The sequence below is a fragment of the Oncorhynchus kisutch genome, linkage group LG22, assembly GCF_002021735.2.
Source record: "Oncorhynchus kisutch isolate 150728-3 linkage group LG22, Okis_V2, whole genome shotgun sequence".
Lineage (NCBI taxonomy): Eukaryota > Metazoa > Chordata > Actinopteri > Salmoniformes > Salmonidae > Oncorhynchus > Oncorhynchus kisutch.
The window spans coordinates 58,633,002-58,653,756 of NC_034195.2; the positions used below are offsets into that span (position 1 = coordinate 58,633,002).

Consider the following 20,755-nt stretch of genomic DNA (forward strand, 5'->3'; position numbering starts at 1 on the left):
CATACATACATACATACATACATACATACATACATACATACATACATACATACATACATACATACACACACACACACACACACACACACACACACACAATGTCTAACAGTTAAGTTCAGTGTGTCTCATCTCTCTCCCTGTAGTTTAGTTGGTGTTTCTCCTCTCTCTCCCTGTAGTTTAGTTCAGGGTATCTCATCTCTCTCCCTGTAGTTTGGTTCAGTATTTCTCATCTTTCTCCCTGTAGTTTAGTTGGTGTTTCTCCTCTCTCTACCTGTAGATGGTTCAGTGTCTCCTCTCTCTCGTATTTTATTTTATTTTATTTTGGTTGAGTTTGTTTACCTTCTCTCCCTGTAGTTCAGTTCCGGGTATCTCTTCTCTCTTCCTGTTGTTTAGTTCAGGTTGTTTACCTTCTCTCCCTGTAGTTTACTTCAGGGTTTCTCATCTCTACTAGTAGTTTATTTCAAGGTGTCTCATCTCTCTCCCTGTAGTCTTTCAGTTAGTTCAGTATGTATCCTTTCTATCCCTGTAGTGCGTTTTGCAGAGGAGGCATGTGGGATGATGATGTCAGAGGTGTTTGGAGCGTGTCACTTCCTGGTGAATCCCCTCCCCTTCCTGCGGTTCTGTCGTTACGACGTGTGCGTGTGTTCTGACGGGGAGGAATGTCTGTGTTCCGCTCTGGCCTCCTACGCTGCTGCCTGCTCTTCTAGGGGAGTTCTACTGACCTGGAGGACACCTGAACGCTGTGGTAACACACACACACACACGCACACATACGTACACAGAAGAACCAGCGCCTCTACATAAAGAATGGAGGACATGTGTGTGACCCTTGGGAACACCTATTCTTCATCTGAGTTGTTGGCTGTGTCATGCATAATTATTTCTCTCTCTGTCTGTGTGTGTGTGTGTGTGCTACAGCCATGCATTGTCCAGTGGGCCAGTTGTACAAGACATGTGGCAGTGTGTGTGAGCGATCATGTCGTTCTCTGTCGGGGGTGGAGCCTGGATGCGGGGGGGAGGAAGGGTGTGAGGAGGGATGCTTCTGCCCCCCCGGCCATTACCTTAGTGAAATGGGGGAGTGCGTGACACCTGACCTCTGCTCCTGCCTGCATGATGGACAGCTGTACCAACCCAACGACGTCTACGCTGACCACAACAGCATCTGGTACACATTTTACATTTTAGCCTTCTAATAGACACTCTTATCCAGAGAAACTACAAGTTGGTGAATTAATCTTCAGATAGCTAGGTGGGACAACCACATTTCACATGCTTAGAAAGTACAGTATCAGTAGAGTCAGAGATAGAAGAAAGACGTGGTCAGTAGAGACAGAAGAAAGACGTGGTCAGTAGAGTCAGAGATAGAAGACGTGGTCAATAGAGTCAGAGATAGAAGTGGGGTCAGTAGAGTCAGAGATAGAAGACGTGGTCAGTAGAGTCAGAGATAGAAGAAAGACGTTGTCAGTAGAGTCAGAGATAGAAGTGGGGTCAGTAGAGTCAGAGATAGAAGACGTGGTCAGTAGAGTCAGAGATAGAAGAAAGACGTGGTCAGTAGTCAGAGAGAGAAGACGTTGTCAGTAGAGTCAGAGATAGAAGAAAGATGTTGTCAGTAGAGTCAGAGATAGAAGACGTGGCAGGTAGAGTCAGAGATAGAAGACATGGTCAGTAGAGTCAGAGATAGAAGACGTGGTCAGTAGAGTCAGAGATAGGAGAAAGACGTGGTCCTTAGAGTCAGAGATAGAAGACGTGGTCAGTAGAGTCAGAGATAGAAGACGTGGTCAGTAGAGTCAGAGATAGAAGAAAGACGTTGTCAGTAGAGTCAGAGATAGAAGACGTGGTCAGTAGAGTCAGAGATAGAAGACGTGGTCAGTAGAGTCAGAGATAGAAGAAAGACGTTGTCAGTAGAGTCAGAGATAGAAGACGTGGTCAGTAGAGTCAGAGATATAAGATGTGGTCAGTAGAGTCAGAGATAGAAGACGTGGTCAGTCGAGTCAGAGATAGATATGAGACGTGGTCAGTAGAGTCGGAGATTGAAGACGTGGTCAGTAGAGTCAGAGATTGAAGACGTGGTCAGTAGAGTCAGAGATAGAAGACGTGGTCAGTAGAGTCAGAGATAGAAGAAAGACGTTGTCAGTAGAGTCAGAGATAGAAGACGTGGTCAGTAGAGTCAGAGATATAAGATGTGGTCAGTAGAGTCAGAGATAGAAGACGTGGTCAGTCGAGTCAGAGATAGATATGAGACGTGGTCAGTAGAGTCGGAGATTGAAGATGTGGTCAGTAGAGTCAGAGATTGAAGACGTGGTCAGTAGAGTCAGAGATAGAAGACGTGGTCAGTAGAGTCAGAGATAGAAGACGTGGCAGGTAGAGTCAGAGATAGAAGAAAGACGTTGTCAGTAGAGTCAGAGATAGAAGACCTGGTCAATAGAGTCAGAGATAGCAGAAAGACGTTGTCAGTGGAGTCAGAGATAGAAACGTGGTCAGTAGAGTCAGAGATAGACGACGTGGTCAGTAGTGTCAGAGATAGATAGAAGACGTGGTCAGTAGTGTCAGAGATGGATAGAAGATGTGGTCAGTAGTGTCAGAGATAGATAGAAGACGTGGTCAGTAGAGTCAGAGATAGAAGAGTGACCAGTAGAGTCAGAGATAGAAGAAAGACATTGTCAGTAGAGTCGGAGATTGAAGATGTGGTCAGTAGAGTCAGAGATAGAAGACGTGGTCAGTCGAGTCAGAGATAGATATGAGACGTGGTCAGTAGAGTCGGAGATAGAAGACATGGTCAGTAGAGTCAGAGATAGAAGACGTGGTCAGTAGAGTCAGAGATAGAACACGTGGTCAGTAGAGTCAGAGATAGATATGAGACGTGGTCAGTAGAGTCGTAGATTGAAGACGTGGTCAGTAGAGTCAGATATAGAAGACGTGGTCAGTAGAGTCAGAGATAGAAGAAAGACGTTGTCAGTAGAGTCAGAGATAGAAGACGTGGTCAGTGGAGTCAGAGATAGAAGACCTGGTCAATAGAGTCAGAGATAGCAGAAAGACGTTGTCAGTGGAGTCAGAGATAGAAACGTGGTCAGTAGAGTCAGAGATAGAAGAAAGACGTGGTCAGTAGAGTCAGAGATAGAAACGTGGTCAGTGGAGTCAGAGATAGAAGAAATACGTGGTCAGTAGAGTCAGAGATAGAAACGTTGTCAGTAGAGTCAGAGATATAAGATGTGGTCAGTAGAGTCAGAGACAGAAGACATGGTCAGTAGAGTCAGAGATAGGAGAAAGACACTGTCAGTAGAGTCAGAGATAGAAGACGTGGTCAGTGGAGTCAGAGATAGAAGAAATACGTGGTCAGTAGAGTCAGAGATAGAAACGTGGTCAGTAGAGTCAGAGATAGAAGACGTGGTCAGTAGTGTCAGAGATAGATAGAAGACGTGGTCAGTAGTGTCAGAGATAGATAGAAGACGTGGTCAGTAGTGTCAGAGATAGATAGAAGACGTGGTCAGTAGTGTCAGAGATAGATAGAAGACGTGGTCAGTAGAGTCAGAGATAGAAGAAAGACGTGGTCAGTAGAGTCAGAGATAGAAGAAAGACGCTGTCAGTAGAGTCAGAGATAGAAGACGCTGTCAGTAGAGTCAGAGATAGAAGAACAAGGGAAGGAGGTGTGGATGTTAGTACACTGTTTATACAGGGTTAGTTCACCAAATACATTGTTCTAAAAATAATACTGGGGGGGGGGGATTATTTAAGATACTCTTTGAAGAGGTAGATTTTCAGATGTTTTCGGGAGATGGGCATGGACTCTGCTGTCCTAGCTTCAGGAGGAAGATGGGCGGGGACTCTGCTGTACTAGCTTAAGGGGGAAGCTGGTTCCACCATTGGAGTGCCAGGACATAAAAGAGCTGGGGCTGGGTTGAGCGCAACCTGCCCTCCTGAGTGGGACCAATAGGCTGAGTGAATGAGGAGCGTATTTAGAGAGGAGGGAGGGGGGAGAAGAAAGTTGTCTTCAGAGAGGAGGGAGAAGGTTTAACATAGTTTTCTAGGGTTAGAGATGTTGAGTGATAGAAAGTGGCTTTAGCAACAGACACAGAGGAAGAGAAGGTGTAGAAAAGGGAGTGGAAGGATGATAACGTCCCGAGAACCTTTCCTCCAAGCAGGGGGAGAGGGCCTAGCCAGCAGGGAGGAAAGGGGACAGGATGTGGAAAGGGAGGAGAGTAGGGTTGAAGAGAGAGAATCAAGAGACAGAAGGGAGAATTTTAACATTTTATTTTACCGTTATTTAACTAGGCAAGTCGGTTAAGAACAAATTCTTATTTTCAATGACGGCCTAGGAACAGTGGGTTAACTGCCTGTTCAGGGGCAGAACGACAGATTTGTACCTTGTCAGCTCGGGATTTGAACTTGCAACCTAGTCCAACACTCTAACCACTAGGCTACCCTGACGCCCCTAGATGATAGGATAGAAGAGGAGAGAGTAGTGGGAGAGAGAGAGAGACCATCTGGGTAGGAGCTGAGTGGGCAGGGTTGGAGGAAAGGGAGACAGAAAAGGAAACATAGTAGTGATCAGAGACAGAGGGGGGTTGCAAGTGAAATTAGTAGGAGAACAGCCTCTGGTATAGGTCAAGGTCAAGCTTATTGCCTGACTTGTGAGTGGTAGGGTACTGGGAAAGGGTGAGGTCAAAGAGGCAAGTAGGGGAAATATAGAGTTGGAAATAAATGAATTGAAGTCAGATATCGGAGGTTGAAGTCGCCAAGTATGAAGACCGTTAACGTATCGTCAAGGTGTAATGCACATTGTGAAACTCTAAAGGCACCTGGTGGGCGATAGATTATAATAGTGTTACGCTTGAGTGGACAAATAGCAGTGAGAGAAAACTTAGTCAGACTATGAGACAAAACTTAGTCAGATGAAGAGAGAACAGCTGGTGAAGCAATGTTCTCTGGGGTGATCCATATGTCTCTGTCAGGGCCAATAAGTCAAGTGACTGAAGGGCAGCATAGGCTGAGATGGTCTTGGAGTTCTTGACCACAGATTGGCAGTTCCAAATGCTGTCAGAGACCAGGAATTCCACATGGGGTGTGCATGCAGGGTACACTACAATAGAAGGGTTGCAGCCAAGGGGTGTGGAGCGTCTGTAAAGCTGCCAGAGACCAGGAATTCCACATGGGTTGTGTGCGCAGGGTACACTACATTAGAATGGTTGCAGCCAAGGGGTGGGGAGCGTCTGTAAAGCCTACAGGGAGAGGAGCGAACAGGTATAGAAACCACACACATAGTTGACAAAGCAACACAATTGCAAATTGTAAATAACCAAGTAAGACACTCAAGGGAGAGAGTGGTGCGGAGCCTCTCTTTCCTTCCTTGAACAAATACGCAGAACAACTTGGCAGAACAACTCGGAATAACCGTCTTAGTTTCGACGACGGTCTTAGTTTTCTAACCTAGACTGAGGTTACAAAAAGTAAAAAGCCACAAATTGCCCTGCCCCTTGATCCTGGTTGATGTATCATTCACCGGAGGCTGCTGAGGGGAGAACGGCTCTTAATAACTGCCGGAACGAAGCACCATGTGTTTGATGTATTTGATACCATTCCAATTATTCTGCTCCAGTCATTAAGATGAGACCATCCTCCCCAATTAAGGTGCCACCAACCTCCTGTTGCGGCAACAATCATATGCAAGTTATGAGCAGTCAGCAGTTCACACACCAGGTAGGCTACTGGGAAGAAAGACAGGCAGCACTTAAAGTAGCTAGCAAAAAAACAGCACTAGAACACAACAGATAAAGACAAAAATTATACTACAGATATCAGGGGCCTCATTTATCAATGTTGCGTAGAAACTATTCTAAAATACTACTTACGACAGCATATATGATGTTCTAAAAATCCTACGAGCGTCATACACACAGAGGAGATAACCATTAATAAATATGATCTTTCTCAGCCTTAGTGCTCATGCACGACCTTGCTTTTGGCTTTTTGAAACACCCATAATTAACCATATATGGTCAAAATCATTGCTTTCAAGCCATTGGGGAATATACATCGCTGTACAATGAAATAGCTATAACGGTGCAGTCAGAGATTGAAACAGAGGCGATAGTGACTGAAACAGAGGTGTTAGTGTCTGAAACAGAGGTGCTAGTGACTGAAACAGAGATGTTAGTGTCTGAAACAGAGGTGCTAGTGACTGAAACAGAGGTGCTAGTGACTGAAACAGAGGTGCTAGTGACTGAAACAGAGGTGTTAGTGTCTGAAACAGAGGTGTTAGTGTCTGAAACAGAGGTGTTAGTGTCTGAAACAGAGGTGTTAGTGTCTGAAACAGAGGTGCTAGTGACTGAAACAGAGGTGCTAGTGACTGAAACAGAGGTGCTAGTGACTAAAACAGAGGTGCTAGTGACTGAAACAGAGGTGCTAGTGACTGAAACAGAGGTGCTAGTGACTGAAACAGAGGTGCTAGTGCCTGAAACAGAGGTGCTAGTGCCTGAAACAGAGGTGCTAGTGACTGAAACAGAAGTGCTAGTAACTGAAACAGAGGTGTTAGTGTCTGACCCAGAGGTGTTAGTGTCTAAAACATAGGTGCCATTGTCTGGAACAGAGGTGCTAGTGACTGAAACAGAGGTGCTAGTGACTGAAACAGAGGTGCTAGTGACTGAAACAGAGGTGCTAGTGACTGAAACAGAGGTGCTAGTGTCTGAAACAGAGGTGCTAGTGTCTGAAACAGAGGTGCTAGTGACTGAAACAGAAGTGCTAGTGTCTGACCCAGAGGTGTTAGTGTCTGAAACATAGGTGCCATTGTCTGAAACAGAGGTGCTAGTTACTGAAAAACAGAGGTGCTAGTGACTGAAACAGAAGTGCTAGTGTCTGAAACAGAGGTGCTAGTTACTGAAAAACAGAGGTGCTAGTTACTGAAAAACAGAGGTGCTAGTTACTGAAAAACAGAGGTGCTAGTTACTGAAACAGAGGTGTTAGTGTCTGAACCAGAGGTGTTAGTGTCTGAAACATAGGTGCCATTGTCTGAAACAGAGGTGCTAGTGACTGAAGCAGAGGTGCTAGTGACTGAAGCAGAGGTGCTAGTGACTGAAACAGAGGTGCTAGTGACTGAAACAGAGGTGCTAGTAACTGAAACAGAAGTGCTAGTGTCTGAAACAGAGGTGCTAGTGACTGAAACAGAAGTGCTAGTAACTGAAACAGAGGTGTTAGTGTCTGACCCAGAGGTGTTAGTGTCTAAAACATAGGTGCCATTGTCTGGAACAGAGGTGCTAGTGACTGAAACAGAGGTGCTAGTGACTGAAACAGAGGTGCTAGTGACTGAAACAGAGGTGCTAGTGACTGAAACAGAGGTGCTAGTGACTGAAACAGAGGTGCTAGTGACTGAAACAGAGGTGCTAGTGACTGAAACAGAGGTGCTAGTGACTGAAACAGAGGTGCTAGTGACTGAAACAGAGGTGCTAGTGACTGAAACAGAGGTGCTAGTGACTGAAACAGAAGTGCTAGTGACTGAAACAGAGGTGTTCGTGTCTGAAACAGAGGTGCTAGTGACTGAAAACGAAGTGCTAGTGACTGAAACAGAGGTGTTAGTGTCTGAACAGAGGTGCTAGTGACTGAAACAGAAGTGCTAGTGACTGAAACAGAAGTGCTAGTGACTGAAACAGAGGTGTTAGTGTCTGAAACAGAGGTGTTAGTGTCTGAAACAGAGGTGTTAGTGTCTGAAACAGAGGTGTTAGTGTCTGAAACAGAGGTGTTAGTGTCTGAAACAGAGGTGCTAGTGACTGAAACAGAAGTGCTAGTGACTGAAACAGAAGTGCTAGTGACTGAAACAGAGGTGTTAGTGTCTGAAACAGAGGTGTTAGTGTCTGAAACAGAGGTGTTAGTGTCTGAAACAGAGGTGTTAGTGTCTAAAACATAGGTGCCATTGTCTGGAACAGAGGTGCTAGTGACTGAAACAGAGGTGCTAGTGACTGAAACAGAGGTGCTAGTGTCTGAAACAGAGGTGCTAGTGTCTGAAACAGAGGTGCTAGTGTCTGAAACAGAGGTGCTAGTGACTGAAACAGAGGTGCTAGTGACTGAAACAGAGGTGCTAGTGACTGAAACAGAGGTGTTAGTGTCTGAAACAGAGGTGCTAGTGACTGAAACAGAGGTGCTAGTGACTGAAACAGAGGTGCTAGTGACTGAAACAGAGGTGCTAGTGACTGAAACAGAGGTGCTAGTGACTGAAACAGAAGTGCTAGTGTCTGACCCAGAGGTGTTAGTGTCTGAAACATAGGTGCCATTGTCTGAAACAGAGGTGCTAGTGACTGAAGCAGAGGTGCTAGTGACTGAAACAGAAGTGCTAGTGTCTGAAACAGAGGTGCTAGTTACTGAAAAACAGAGGTGCTAGTGACTGAAACAGAAGTGCTAGTGTCTGAAACAGAGGTGCTAGTTACTGAAAAACAGAGGTGCTAGTTACTGAAAAACAGAGGTGCTAGTGACTGAAACAGAGGTGCTAGTGACTGAAACAGAGGTGTTAGTGTCTGAACCAGAGGTGTTAGTGTCTGAAACATAGGTGCCATTGTCTGAAACAGAGGTGCTAGTGACTGAAGCAGAGGTGCTAGTGACTGAAGCAGAGGTGCTAGTGACTGAAACAGAGGTGCTAGTGACTGAAACAGAGGTGCTAGTAACTGAAACAGAAGTGCTAGTGTCTGAAACAGAGGTGCTAGTGACTGAAACAGAGGTGCTAGTGACTGAAACAGAGGTGTTAGTGTCTGAACCAGAGGTGTTAGTGTCTGAAACATAGGTGCCATTGTCTGAAACAGAGGTGCTAGTGACTGAAGCAGAGGTGCTAGTGACTTAAACAGAGGTGCTAGTGACTGAAAAAGACGTGCTAGTGACTGCAACAATAGTGCTAGTGTGTGAAACATAGGTGCCAGTGTCTGAAACAGAGGTGCTAGTGACTGAAACAGAGGTGCTAGTGACTGAAACAGAGGTGCTAGTGACTGAAACAGAGGTGCTAGTGACTGAAACAGCGGTGCTAGTGTCTGAAACAGAGGTGTTAGTGTCTGAAACAGAGGTGCCAGTGTCTGAAACAGAGGTGCCAGTGTCTGAAACAGAGGTGCCAGTGACTGAAACAGAGGTGGTAGTGACTGAAACAGAAGTGCTAGTGACTGAAACAGAGGTTTTAGTGTCTGAAACAGAGGCGTTAGTGTCTTAAACAGAGGTGCCAGTGACTGAAACAGAGGTGCCAGTGACTGAAACAGAGGTGCCAGTGACTGAAACAGAGGTGCCAGTGACTGAAACAGAGGTGCTAGTGACTGAAACAGAGGTGTTAGTGTCTGACCCAGAGGTGTTAGTGTCTGAAACATAGGTGCCATTGTCTGAAACAGAGGTGCTAGTGACTGAAGCAGAGGTGCTAGTGACTGAAGCAGAGGTGCTAGTGACTGAAACAGAGGTGCTAGTGACTGAAACAGAGGTGCTAGTGACTGAAACAGAGGTGCTAGTGACTGAAACAGAGGTGCTAGTGACTGAAACAGAGGTGCTAGTGACTGAAACAGAGGTGCTAGTGACTGAAACAGAAGTGCTAGTGTCTGACCCAGAGGTGTTAGTGTCTGAAACATAGGTGCCATTGTCTGAAACAGAGGTGCTAGTGACTTAAACAGAGGTGCTAGTGACTTAAACAGAGGTGCTAGTGACTGAAAAAGAGGTGCTAGTGACTGCAACAATAGTGCTAGTGTCTGAAACAGAGGTGCTAGTGACTGAAACAGAGGTGCTAGTGACTGAAACAGAGGTGCTAGTGACTGAAACAGAGGTGCTAGTGTCTGAAACAGAGGTGCTAGTGACTGAAACAGATGTGTTAGTGTCTGAAACAGAGGTGTTAGTGTCTGAAACAGAGGTGTTAGTGTCTGAAACAGAGGTGCTAGTGACTGAAACAGAGGTGCTAGTGACTGAAACAGAGGTGCTAGTGACTGAAACAGAGGTGCTAGTGACTGAAACAGAGGTGCTAGTGACTGAAACAGAGGTGCTAGTGACTGAAACAGAGGTGCTAGTGACTGAAACAGAGGTGCTAGTGACTGAAACAGAGGTGCTAGTGACTGAAACAGAGGTGCTAGTGACTGAAACAGAGGTGCTAGTGACTGAAACAGAGGTGCTAGTGACTGAAACAGAGGTGCTAGTGACTGAAACTGAGGTGCTAGTGACTGAAACTGAGGTGCTAGTGACTGAAACTGAGGTGCTAGTGACTGAAACAGAGGTGTTAGTGTCTGACCCAGAGGTGTTAGTGTCTGAAACATAGGTGCCATTGTCTGAAACAGAGGTGCTAGTGACTGAAGCAGAGGTGCTAGTGACTGAAAAAGAGGTGCTAGTGACTGCAACAATAGTGCTAGTGTCTGAAACATAGGTGCCAGTGTCTGAAACATAGGTGCTAGTGACTGAAACAGAGGTGCTAGTGACTGAAACAGAGGTGCTAGTGACTGAAACAGAGGTGCTAGTGACTGAAACAGCGGTGCTAGTGACTGAAACAGAAGTGCTAGTGTCTGAAACAGAGGTGTTAGTGTCTGAAACAGAGGTGCCAGTGTCTGAAACAGAGGTGCCAGTGACTGAAACAGAGGTGCTAGTGACTGAAACAGAGGTGCTAGTGACTGAAACAGAGGTGTTAGTGTCTGACCCAGAGGTGCTAGTGACTGAAACAGAGGTGCTAGTGACTGAAGCAGAGGTGCTAGTGACTGAAGCAGAGGTGCTAGTGACTGAAGCAGAGGTGCTAGTGACTGAAGCAGAGGTGCTAGTGACTGAAGCAGAGGTGCTAGTGACTGAAGCAGAGGTGCTAGTGACTGAAACAGAGGTGCTAGTGTCTGAAACAGAGGTGTTAGTGTCTGAAACAGAGGTGCTAATGACTGAAACAGAGGTGCTAGTGACTGAAACAGAGGTGCTAGTGACTGAAACAGAGGTGCTAGTGACTGAAACAGAGGTGTTAGTGTCTGAAACAGAGGTGCTAGTGACTGAAACAGAGGTGCTAGTGACTGAAACAGAGGTGCTAGTGACTGAAACAGAGGTGCTAGTGACTGAAACAGAGGTGCTAGTGACTGAAACAGAGGTGCTAGTGACTGAAACAGCGGTGCTAGTGACTGAAACAGAAGTGCTGGTGTCTGAACCAGAGGTGTTGGTGTCTGAACAAGAGGTGTTGGTGTCTGAACCAGAGGTTCTAGTGACTGAAACAGAGGTGTTAGTGTCTGAAACAGACGTGTTAGTGTCTGAAACAGAGGTGCCAGTGTCTGAAACAGAGGTGCCAGTGTCTGAAACAGAGGTGCCAGTGACTGAAACAGAGGTGCTAGTGACTGAAACAGAGGTGCTAGTGACTGAAACAGAAGTGCTAGTGACTGAAACAGAGGTGTTAGTGATTGAAACAGAAGTGCTAGTGTCTGAACCAGAGGTGTTGGTGTCTGAACCAGAGGTGCTGGTGACTAAAACAGAGGTGCTAGTGACTGAAACAGAGGTGCTAGTGATTGAAACAGAGGTGCTAGAGACTGAACCAGAGGTGCTAGAGACTGAACCAGAGGTGCTAGTGACTGAACCAGAGGTGCTAGTGACTGAACCAGATGTGCTAGTGACTGAAACAGAGGTGCTAGTGACTGAACCAGAGGTGCTAGTGACTGAACCAGAGGTGCTAGTGACTGAACCAGAGGTGCTAGTGACTGAACCAGAGGTGCTAGTGACTGAACCAGAGGTGCTAGTGGCTGAAACAGAGGTGCTAGTGTCTGAACCAGAGGTGTTGGAGTCTGAACCAGAGGTGTTAGTGTCTGAAACATAGGTGCCATTGTCTGAAACAGAGGTGCCAGTGACTGAAACAGAGGTGCCAGTGACTGAAACAGAGGTGCTAGTTCCTGAAACAGAGGTGCTAGTGACTGAAACAGAGGTGCTAGTGACTGAAACAGAGGTGCTAGTGACTGAAACAGAGGTGCTAGTGACTGAAACAGAGGTGCTAGTGACTGAAACAGAGGTGCTAGTGACTGAAACAGAGGTGCTAGTGACTGAAACAGAGGTGCTAGTGTCTGAAACAGAGGGGTTCGTGTCTGAAACAGAGGTGCTAGTGACTGAAACAGAAGTGCTAGTGACTGAAACAGAGGTTCTTGTGACTGAAACAGAGGTGCTAGTGACCGAAACAGAGGTGCTAGTGACTGAAACAGAAGTGCTAGTGACTGAAACAGAGGTGTTAGTGATTGAAACAGAAGTGCTAGTGTCTGAACCAGAGGTGTTGGTGTCTGAACCAGAGGTGCTGGTGACTAAAACAGAGGTGCTAGTGACTGAAACAGAGGTGCTAGTGATTGAAACAGAGGTGCTAGAGACTGAACCAGAGGTGCTAGAGACTGAACCAGAGGTGCTAGTGACTGAACCAGAGGTGCTAGTGACTGAACCAGATGTGCTAGTGACTGAAACAGAGGTGCTAGTGACTGAACCAGAGGTGCTAGTGACTGAACCAGAGGTGCTAGTGACTGAACCAGAGGTGCTAGTGGCTGAAACAGAGGTGCTAGTGTCTGAACCAGAGGTGTTGGAGTCTGAACCAGAGGTGTTAGTGTCTGAAACATAGGTGCCATTGTCTGAAACAGAGGTGCCAGTGACTGAAACAGAGGTGCTAGTTCCTGAAAAACAGAGGTGCTAGTTCCTGAAACAGAGGTGCTAGTGACTGAAACAGAGGTGCTAGTGACTGAAACAGAGGTGCTAGTGACTGAAACAGAGGTGCTAGTGACTGAAACAGAGGTGCTAGTGACTGAAACAGAGGTGCTAGTGACTGAAACAGAGGTGCTAGTGTCTGAAACAGAGGGGTTCGTGTCTGAAACAGAGGTGCTAGTGACTGAAACAGAAGTGCTAGTGACTGAAACAGAGGTTCTTGTGACTGAAACAGAGGTGCTAGTGACCGAAACAGAGGTGCTAGTGACCGAAACAGAGGTGCTAGTGACTGAAACAGAAGTGCTAGTGACTGAAACAGAGGTGTTAGTGTCTGAACCAGAGGTGTTGGTGTCTGAACCAGAGGTTCTAGTGACTGAAACAGAGGTGTTCGTGTCTGAAACAGAGGTGCTCGTGACTGAAACAGAAGTGCTAGTGACTGAAACAGAGGTGCTTGTGACTGAAACAGAGGTGCTAGTGACCGAAACAGAGGTGCTAGTGACTGAAACAGAAGTGCTAGTGACTGAAACAGAGGTGTTAGTGTCTGAACCAGAGGTGTTGGTGTCTGAACCAGAGGTTCTAGTGACTGAACCAGAGGTGTTAGTGTCTGAAACAGAGGTGCCAGTGACTGAAACAGAGGTGCTAGTGTCTAAAACAGAGGTGCTAGTGACTGAAACAGAGGTGCTAGTGACTGAAACAGAGGTGCTAGTGACTGAAACAGAGGTGCTAGTGACTGAAACAGAGGTGCTAGTGACTGAAACAGAGGTGCTAGTGACTGAAACAGAGGTGCTAGTGACTGAAACAGAGGTGCTAGTGACTGAAACAGCGGTGCTAGTGACTGAAACAGAAGTGCTAGTGTCTGAACCAGAGGTGTTGGTGTCTGAACCAGAGGTGTTGGTGTCTGAAACATAGGTGCCAGTGTCTGAAACATAGGTGCCATTGTCTGAAACAGAGGTGCCAGTGACTGAAACAGAGGTGCTAGTTCCTGAAAAACAGAGGTGCTAGTTCCTGAAACAGAGGTGCTAGTGACTGAAACTGAACAGAGGTGCTAGTGACTGAAACAGAGGTGCTAGTGACTGAAACAGAGGTGCTAGTGACTGAAACAGAGGTGCTAGTGACTGAAACAGAGGTGCTAGTGACTGAAACAGAGGTGCTAGTGACTGAAACAGAGGTGCTAGTGACTGAAACAGAGGTGCTAGTGACTGAAACAGAGGTGCTAGTGTCTGAAACAGAGGGGTTCGTGTCTGAAACAGAGGTGCTAGTGACTGAAACAGAAGTGCTAGTGACTGAAACAGAGGTGCTTGTGACTGAAACAGAGGTGCTTGTGACTGAAACAGAGGTGCTAGTGACTGAAACAGAGGTGCTAGTGACTGAAACAGAAGTGCTAGTGACTGAAACAGAGGTGTTAGTGTCTGAACCAGAGGTGTTGGTGTCTGAACCAGAGGTTCTAGTGACTGAAACAGAGGTGTTAGTGTCTGAAACAGAGGTGCCAGTGTCTGAAACAGAGGTGCTAGTGACTGAAACAGAGGTGCTAGTGACTGAAACAGAGGTGCTAGTGACTGAAACAGCGGTGCTAGTGACTGAAACAGAAGTGCTAGTGTCTGAAACAGAGGTGTTAGTGTCTGAAACAGAGGTGTTAGTGTCTGAAACAGAGGTGCTAGAGACTGAACCAGAGGTGCTAGTGACTGAACCAGAGGTGCTAGTGACTGAACCAGAGGTGCTAGTGACTGAACCAGAGGTGCTAGTGACTGAACCAGAGGTGCTAGTGGCTGAAACAGAAGTGCTAGTGTCTGAAACAGAGGTGTTAGTGTCTGAAACAGAGGTGTTAGTGTCTGAAACAGAGGTGTTAGTGTCTGAACCAGAGGTTCTAGTGACTGAAACAGAGGTGCTAGTGTCTAAAACAGAGGTGCTAGTGACTGAAACAGAGGTGCTAGTGACTGAAACAGAGGTGCTAGTGACTGAAACAGAGGTGCTAGTGACTGAAACAGAGGTGTTAGTGTCTGAAACAGAGGTGTTAGTGTCTGAAACAGAGGTGTTAGTGTCTGAAACAGAGGTGCTAGTGAAAGAAACAGAGGTGCTAGTGAAAGAAACAGAGGTGCTAGAGACTGAAACAGAGGTGCTAGTGACTGAAACAGAGGTGCTAGTGACTGAAACAGAGGTGCTAGTGACTGAAACAGCGGTGCTAGTGACTGAAACAGAAGTGCTAGTGTCTGAACCAGAGGTGTTGGTGTCTGAACCAGAGGTGTTGGTGTCTGAAACATAGGTGCCAGTGTCTGAAACAGAGGTGCTAGTGACTGAAACAGAGGTGCTAGTGACTGAAACAGAGGTGCTAGTGACTGAAACAGAGGTGCTAGTGACTGAAACAGAGGTGCTAGTGGCTGAAACAGAAGTGCTATTGTCTGAACCAGAGGTGTTGGAGTCTGAACCAGAGGTTCTAGTGACTGAAACAGAGGTGTTAGTGTCTGAAACAGAGGTGTTAGTGTCTGAAACAGAGGTGCCAGTGTCTGAAACAGAGGTGCCAGTGTCTGAAACAGAGGTGCCAGTGTCTGAAACAGAGGTGCCAGTGTCTGAAACAGAGGTGCTAGTGACTGAAACAGAAGTGCTAGTGACTGAAACAGAAGTGCTAGTGACTGAAACAGAGGTGTTAGTGATTGAAACAGAAGTGCTAGTGTCTGAACCAGAGGTGTTAGTGTCTGAACCAGAGGTGTTGGAGTCTGAACCAGAGTTTCTAGTGACTGAAACAGAGGTGTTCGTGTCTGAAACAGAGGTGCTAGTGACTGAAACAGAGGTGCTAGTGTCTGAAACAGAGGTGCTAGTGTCTGAAACAGAGGTGCTAGTGACTGAAACAGAGGTGCTAGTGGCTGAAACAGAGGTGCTAGTGACTGAAACAGAGGTGTTAGTGTCTGAAACATAGGTGTTAGTGTCTGAAACAGAGGTGCTAGTGACTGAAACAGAGGTGCTAGTGACTGAAACAGAGGTGCTAGTGACTGAAACAGCGGTGCTAGTGACAGAAACAGAAGTGCTAGTGACTGAAACAGCGGTGCTAGTGACTGAAACAGAAGTGCTAGTGTCTGAACCAGAGGTGTTAGTGTCTGAACCAGAGGTGTTGGAGTCTGAACCAGAGTTTCTAGTGACTGAAACAGAGGTGTTCGTGTCTGAAACAGAGGTGCTAGTGACTGAAACAGAAGTGCTAGTGACTGAAACAGAGGTGTTAGTGTCTGAACCAGAGGTGTTGGTGTCTGAACCAGAGGTTCTAGTGACTGAAACAGAGGTTCTAGTGTCTGAAACAGAGGTGCTAGTGACTGAAACAGAGGTGCTAGTGACTGAAACAGAGGTGCTAGTGACTGAAACAGAGGTGCTAGTGACTGAAACAGAGGTGCTAGTGACTGAAACAGCGGTGCTAGTGACTGAAACAGAAGTGCTAGTGTCTGAACCAGAGGTGTTGGTGTCTGAACCAGAGGTGTTGGTGTCTGAACCAGAGGTTCTAGTGACTGAAACAGAGGTGTTAGTGTCTGAAACAGAGGTGCTAGTGACTGAAACAGAAGTGCTAGTGACTGAAACAGAGGTGTTAGTGATTGAAACAGAAGTGCTAGTGTCTGAACCAGAGGTGTTAGTGTCTGAACCAGAGGTGTTGGTGCCTGAAACAGAGGTGCTAGTGACTGAAACAGAGGTGCTAGTGATTGAAACAGAGGTGCTAGTGATTGAAACAGAGGTGCTAGAGACTGAACCAGAGGTGCTAGAGACTGAACCAGAGGTGCTAGAGACTGAACCAGATGTGCTAGTGACTGAAACAGAGGTGCTAGTGACTGAACCAGAGGTTCTAGTGTCTGAAACAGAGGTGTTAGTGTCTGAAACAGAGGTGCTAATGACTGAAACAGAGGTGCTAGTGTCTGAAACAGAGGTGTTAGTGTCTGAAACAGAGGTGCTAGTGACTGAAACAGAGGTGCTAGTGACTGAAACAGAGGTGCTAGTGACTGAAACAGAGGTGCTAGTGACTGAAACAGAGGTGCTAGTGACTGAAACAGCGGTGCTAGTGACTGAAACAGAAGTGCTAGTGTCTGAACCAGAGGTGTTGGTGTCTGAACCAGAGGTGTTGGTGTCTGAACCAGAGGTGTTGGTGTCTGAACCAGAGGTGTTGGTGTCTGAAACAGAGGTGCTAGTGACTGAAACAGAGGTGCTAGTGACTGAAACTAGAGGTGCTAGTGACTGAAACTAGAGGTGCTAGTGACTGAAACAGAGGTGCTAGTGACTGAAACAGAGGTGCTAGTGGCTGAAACAGAAGTGTTAGTGTCTGAACCAGAGGTGTTGGAGTCTGAACCAGAGGTTCTAGTGACTGAAACAGAGGTGTTAGTGTCTGAAACAGAGGTCTTAGTGTCTGAAACAGAGGTGCTAGTGGCTGAAACAGAAGTGCTAGTGTCTGAAACAGAGGTGCTAGTGACTGAAACAGAGGTGTTAGTGTCTGAAACAGAGGTGTTAGTGTCTGAAACAGAGGTGCTAGTGACTGAAACAGAGGTGCTAGTGACTGAAACAGAGGTGCTAGTGACTGAAACAGAGGTGCTAGTGACTGAAACAGAGGTGCTAGTGTCTGAAACAGAGGTGTTAGTGTCTGAAACAGAGGTGTTAGTGTCTGAAACAGAGGTGCCAGTGTCTGAAACAGAGGTGCCAGTGTCTGAAACAGAGGTGCCAGTGACTGAAACAGAGGTGCCAGTGACTGAAACAGAGGTGCCAGTGACTGAAACAGAGGTGCTAGTGTCTGAAACAGAGGTGCTAGTGTCTGACACAGAGGTGCTAGTGTCTGAAACAGAGGTGCTAGTCCCTGAACCAGAGGTGCTAGTGAGTGAACCAGAGGTGCTAGTGAGTGAACCAGAGGTGCTAGTGACTGAAACAGAAGTGCTAGTGTCTGAACCAGAGGTGTTGGTGCCTGAAACAGAGGTGCTAGTGACTGGAACAGAGGTGCTAGTGACTGAAACAGAGGTGCTAGTGACTGAAACAGAGGTGCTAGAGACTGAACCAGAGGTGCTAGAGACTGAACCAGAGGTGCTAGAGACTGAACCAGAGGTGCTAGTGACTGAACCAGAGGTGCTAGTGACTGAAACAGAGGTGCTAGTGACTGAAACAGAGGTGCTAGGGACTGAAACAGAGGTGCTAGTGACTGAAACAGAGGTGCTAGTGGCTGAAACAGAAGTGCTAGTGACTGAAACAGAGGTGCTAGTGACTGAAACAGAGGTGCTAGTGATTGAAACAGAGGTGCTAGAGACTGAACCAGAGGTGCTAGAGACTGTTAAACAGCCACCACTAACATTGAGTGGCTGCTGCCAACACACTGTCAATGACACTGACTCAACTCTAGCCACTTTAATAATGGGAATTGATGGGAAATTATGTAAATATATCACTAGCCACTTTAAACAATGCTACCTTATATAATGTTACTTACCCTACATTATTCATCTCATATGCATATGTATATACTGTACTCTATATCATCGACTGCATCCTTATGTAATACATGTATCACTAGCCACTTTAACTATGCCACTTTGTTTACATACTCATCTCATATGTTATACTGTACTCGATATCATCTACTGTATCTTGCCTATGCTGCTTTGTACCATAACTCATTCATATATCCTTATGTACGTATTCCTTATCCCCTTACACTGTCTATAAGACAGTAGTTTTTTTGGAATTGTTAGTTAGATTACTTGTTCGTTATTACTGCATTGTCGGAACTAGAAGCACAAGCATTTCGCTACACTCGCATTAACATCTGCTAACCATGTGTATGTGACAAATACAATTTGATTTGATTTGATTTGATTTGATTAGAGACTGAACCAGAGGTGCTAGTGACTGAACCAGAGGTGCTAGTGACTGAACCAGAGGTGCTAGTGCCTGAAACAGAGGTGCTAGTGACTGAAACAGAGGTGCTAGTGATATGTTTGATAACCAAACATTTTTATTTGGCTCTCTCAGTTCTGGTTTGACCTGTAAAAATACAACCAAACATTTTTATTTGGCTCTCTCAGTTCTGGTTTGACCTGTAAAAATACAACCAAACATTTTTATTTGGCTCTCTCAGTTCTGGTTTGACCTGTGAAAATAAAGACATAGCTACAAAGTGAGGACCATTATGCCATTTCAAGTTGTTTTAGCAATGGCAAATATTCTTCAAATGTTTAGGTTACACACACCAATAAGCGGTGTGTCTAGTACTGTCTTAAGCCATCCATCCTCAACAGCTCCCTCCTGTAGGTGAACAGGCAAACATTGCTGTTCTGCAGAATGAACGAGGTGTGTTCCACCTTGCCACCACATTGAGTAGCATATTTTCTGTATCACATACCACCTGCACATTATGACTTGAAGCTTTTTCTTTTCAAATAGTTTTCAACATTCATGTATATTTTTCCCATTCATGCTTGAAGTGCAGGTATTCCACAACTAGGCACTGTGCTTTCTCATGGTCATGACTGGGCATACATGTATGCACAACCTGAAGCAAACATTCATGTTGATCAATCTCACGCTTTGCTTGGAAATGATCCCATTTATGATTAATTCATAGATTTGTGCTTACACACAAAACGCAAGGTTGATAAATGAGGGCCCAGGAGTCCTCTAGCTATACAGTCGTGGCCAAAAGTTTTGAGCATGACACAAATATGAATTTTCACAAAGTTTGCCTCTTCAGTGTCTTTAGATATTTTTGTCAGATGTTACCATGGAATACTGAAGTATAATTACAAGCATGTCATAAGTGTCAAAGGCTTTTATTGACAATTACATGAAGTTGATGCAAAGAGTCAATATTTGCAGTGTTGACCCTTCTTTTTCAAGACCTCTGCAATCCGCCCTGGCATGCTGTCAATTAACTTCTGGGCCACATCCTGACTGATGGCAGCCCATTCTTGCATAATCAATGCTTGAAGTTTGTCAGAATTTCTGTTTTTGCTTGTCCACCCGCCTCCTGAACATTGACCACAAGTTCTCAATGGGATTAAGGACTGGGGAGTTTCCTGACCATGGACCCAAAATATCGATGTTTTGTTTCCCGAGCCACTGCATTGTTCGTCACCAAACTGTTTCTGGATGGTTGGGAGAAGTTGCTCTCGGAGGATGTGTTGGTACCATTCTTTATTCATGGCTGTGTTCTTTGGCAAAATTGTGAGTGAGCCCACTCCCTTGGCTGAGAAGCAACCCCACACATGAATGGTCTCAGGATGCTTTACTGTTGGCATGACACAGGACTGATGGTAGCGCTCACCTTGTACCTTGTAGACCACAACAGATAAAGACAGTACTAGGCGACAACAAAAAAAGACAGTAATAGACCACAACAGATAAAGACAGAAAGACAGTACTAGACCACAACAGATGAAGACAGACAGACAGTACTAGACCACAACAGATAAAGACAGAAATTATACTTGACTCTAGTCATCTAGCTATAGAATAAAGCACACACTCAAACACACTTTTACCCAAACTGACATGTGTGTGTGCGTGTGTGTGTGTGTAGTTACTGTGAGAACGGATCTATGAGCTGCAGCTCTACTGAGATGAGTGGATTTATGCTGTCTGACATGTTCTTCCAGGATGACCAGCCACCCTCCAGAGGTATTGTGTGTCTGTGTGTGTGTGTGTGTGGCGTGTGCATACCTGAGTGAGTGTATGTGCTTGTCTGTCTGTCTGTCTGTCTGTCTGTGTACGTGTGCATGTATTTAATATCTCTGCATGAACTAAAAAAGTATTATATATTAATATATACTATATTGTTAAAAGTAATACATATTTTATTATATTGTTCAAAGTATAATTTCTGGTACAATATAACTTTCCTGAGCTTTATATGTGTTTATGTGTCCAGAGCGCCGTGCGGCTACCTGTGTCCCCCCTCTGAGGCGTGTTGGGTGTGAGGGAGGGGAGGAGGGTCTGGAGTGTTCTAGAACCTGTCAGAATCTGGACTTACCCTGTCTCAGTCTGGCCTGTATCCCCGGGTGTCTCTGTCCCAACGGCACGGTACGTACACTGACCCTAACCCTAACCCCAACCCTGGCCCTAACCCCAACCCTGACCTTAACCCCAACCCTGACCCTGACCCTAACTCCAACCTTAACCTTAACCCCCACCC

General features: G+C 45.9%; 1 protein-coding gene across 1 annotated transcript in view; it reads left to right on the plus strand.

Annotated features, from left to right (window-relative positions):
- The window catches only part of vwf (von Willebrand factor), a 169,092-nt gene that overhangs the window by 15,104 nt on the left and 133,233 nt on the right, over nucleotides 1-20,755 (plus strand). The window contains exons 15-18 of the mRNA XM_031801117.1: nucleotides 530-745; nucleotides 919-1,165; nucleotides 20,144-20,241; nucleotides 20,492-20,643. Coding sequence (XP_031656977.1) covers nucleotides 530-745; nucleotides 919-1,165; nucleotides 20,144-20,241; nucleotides 20,492-20,643 — 713 coding nt within the window. The remainder of the gene's footprint in view (nucleotides 1-529; nucleotides 746-918; nucleotides 1,166-20,143; nucleotides 20,242-20,491; nucleotides 20,644-20,755) is intronic.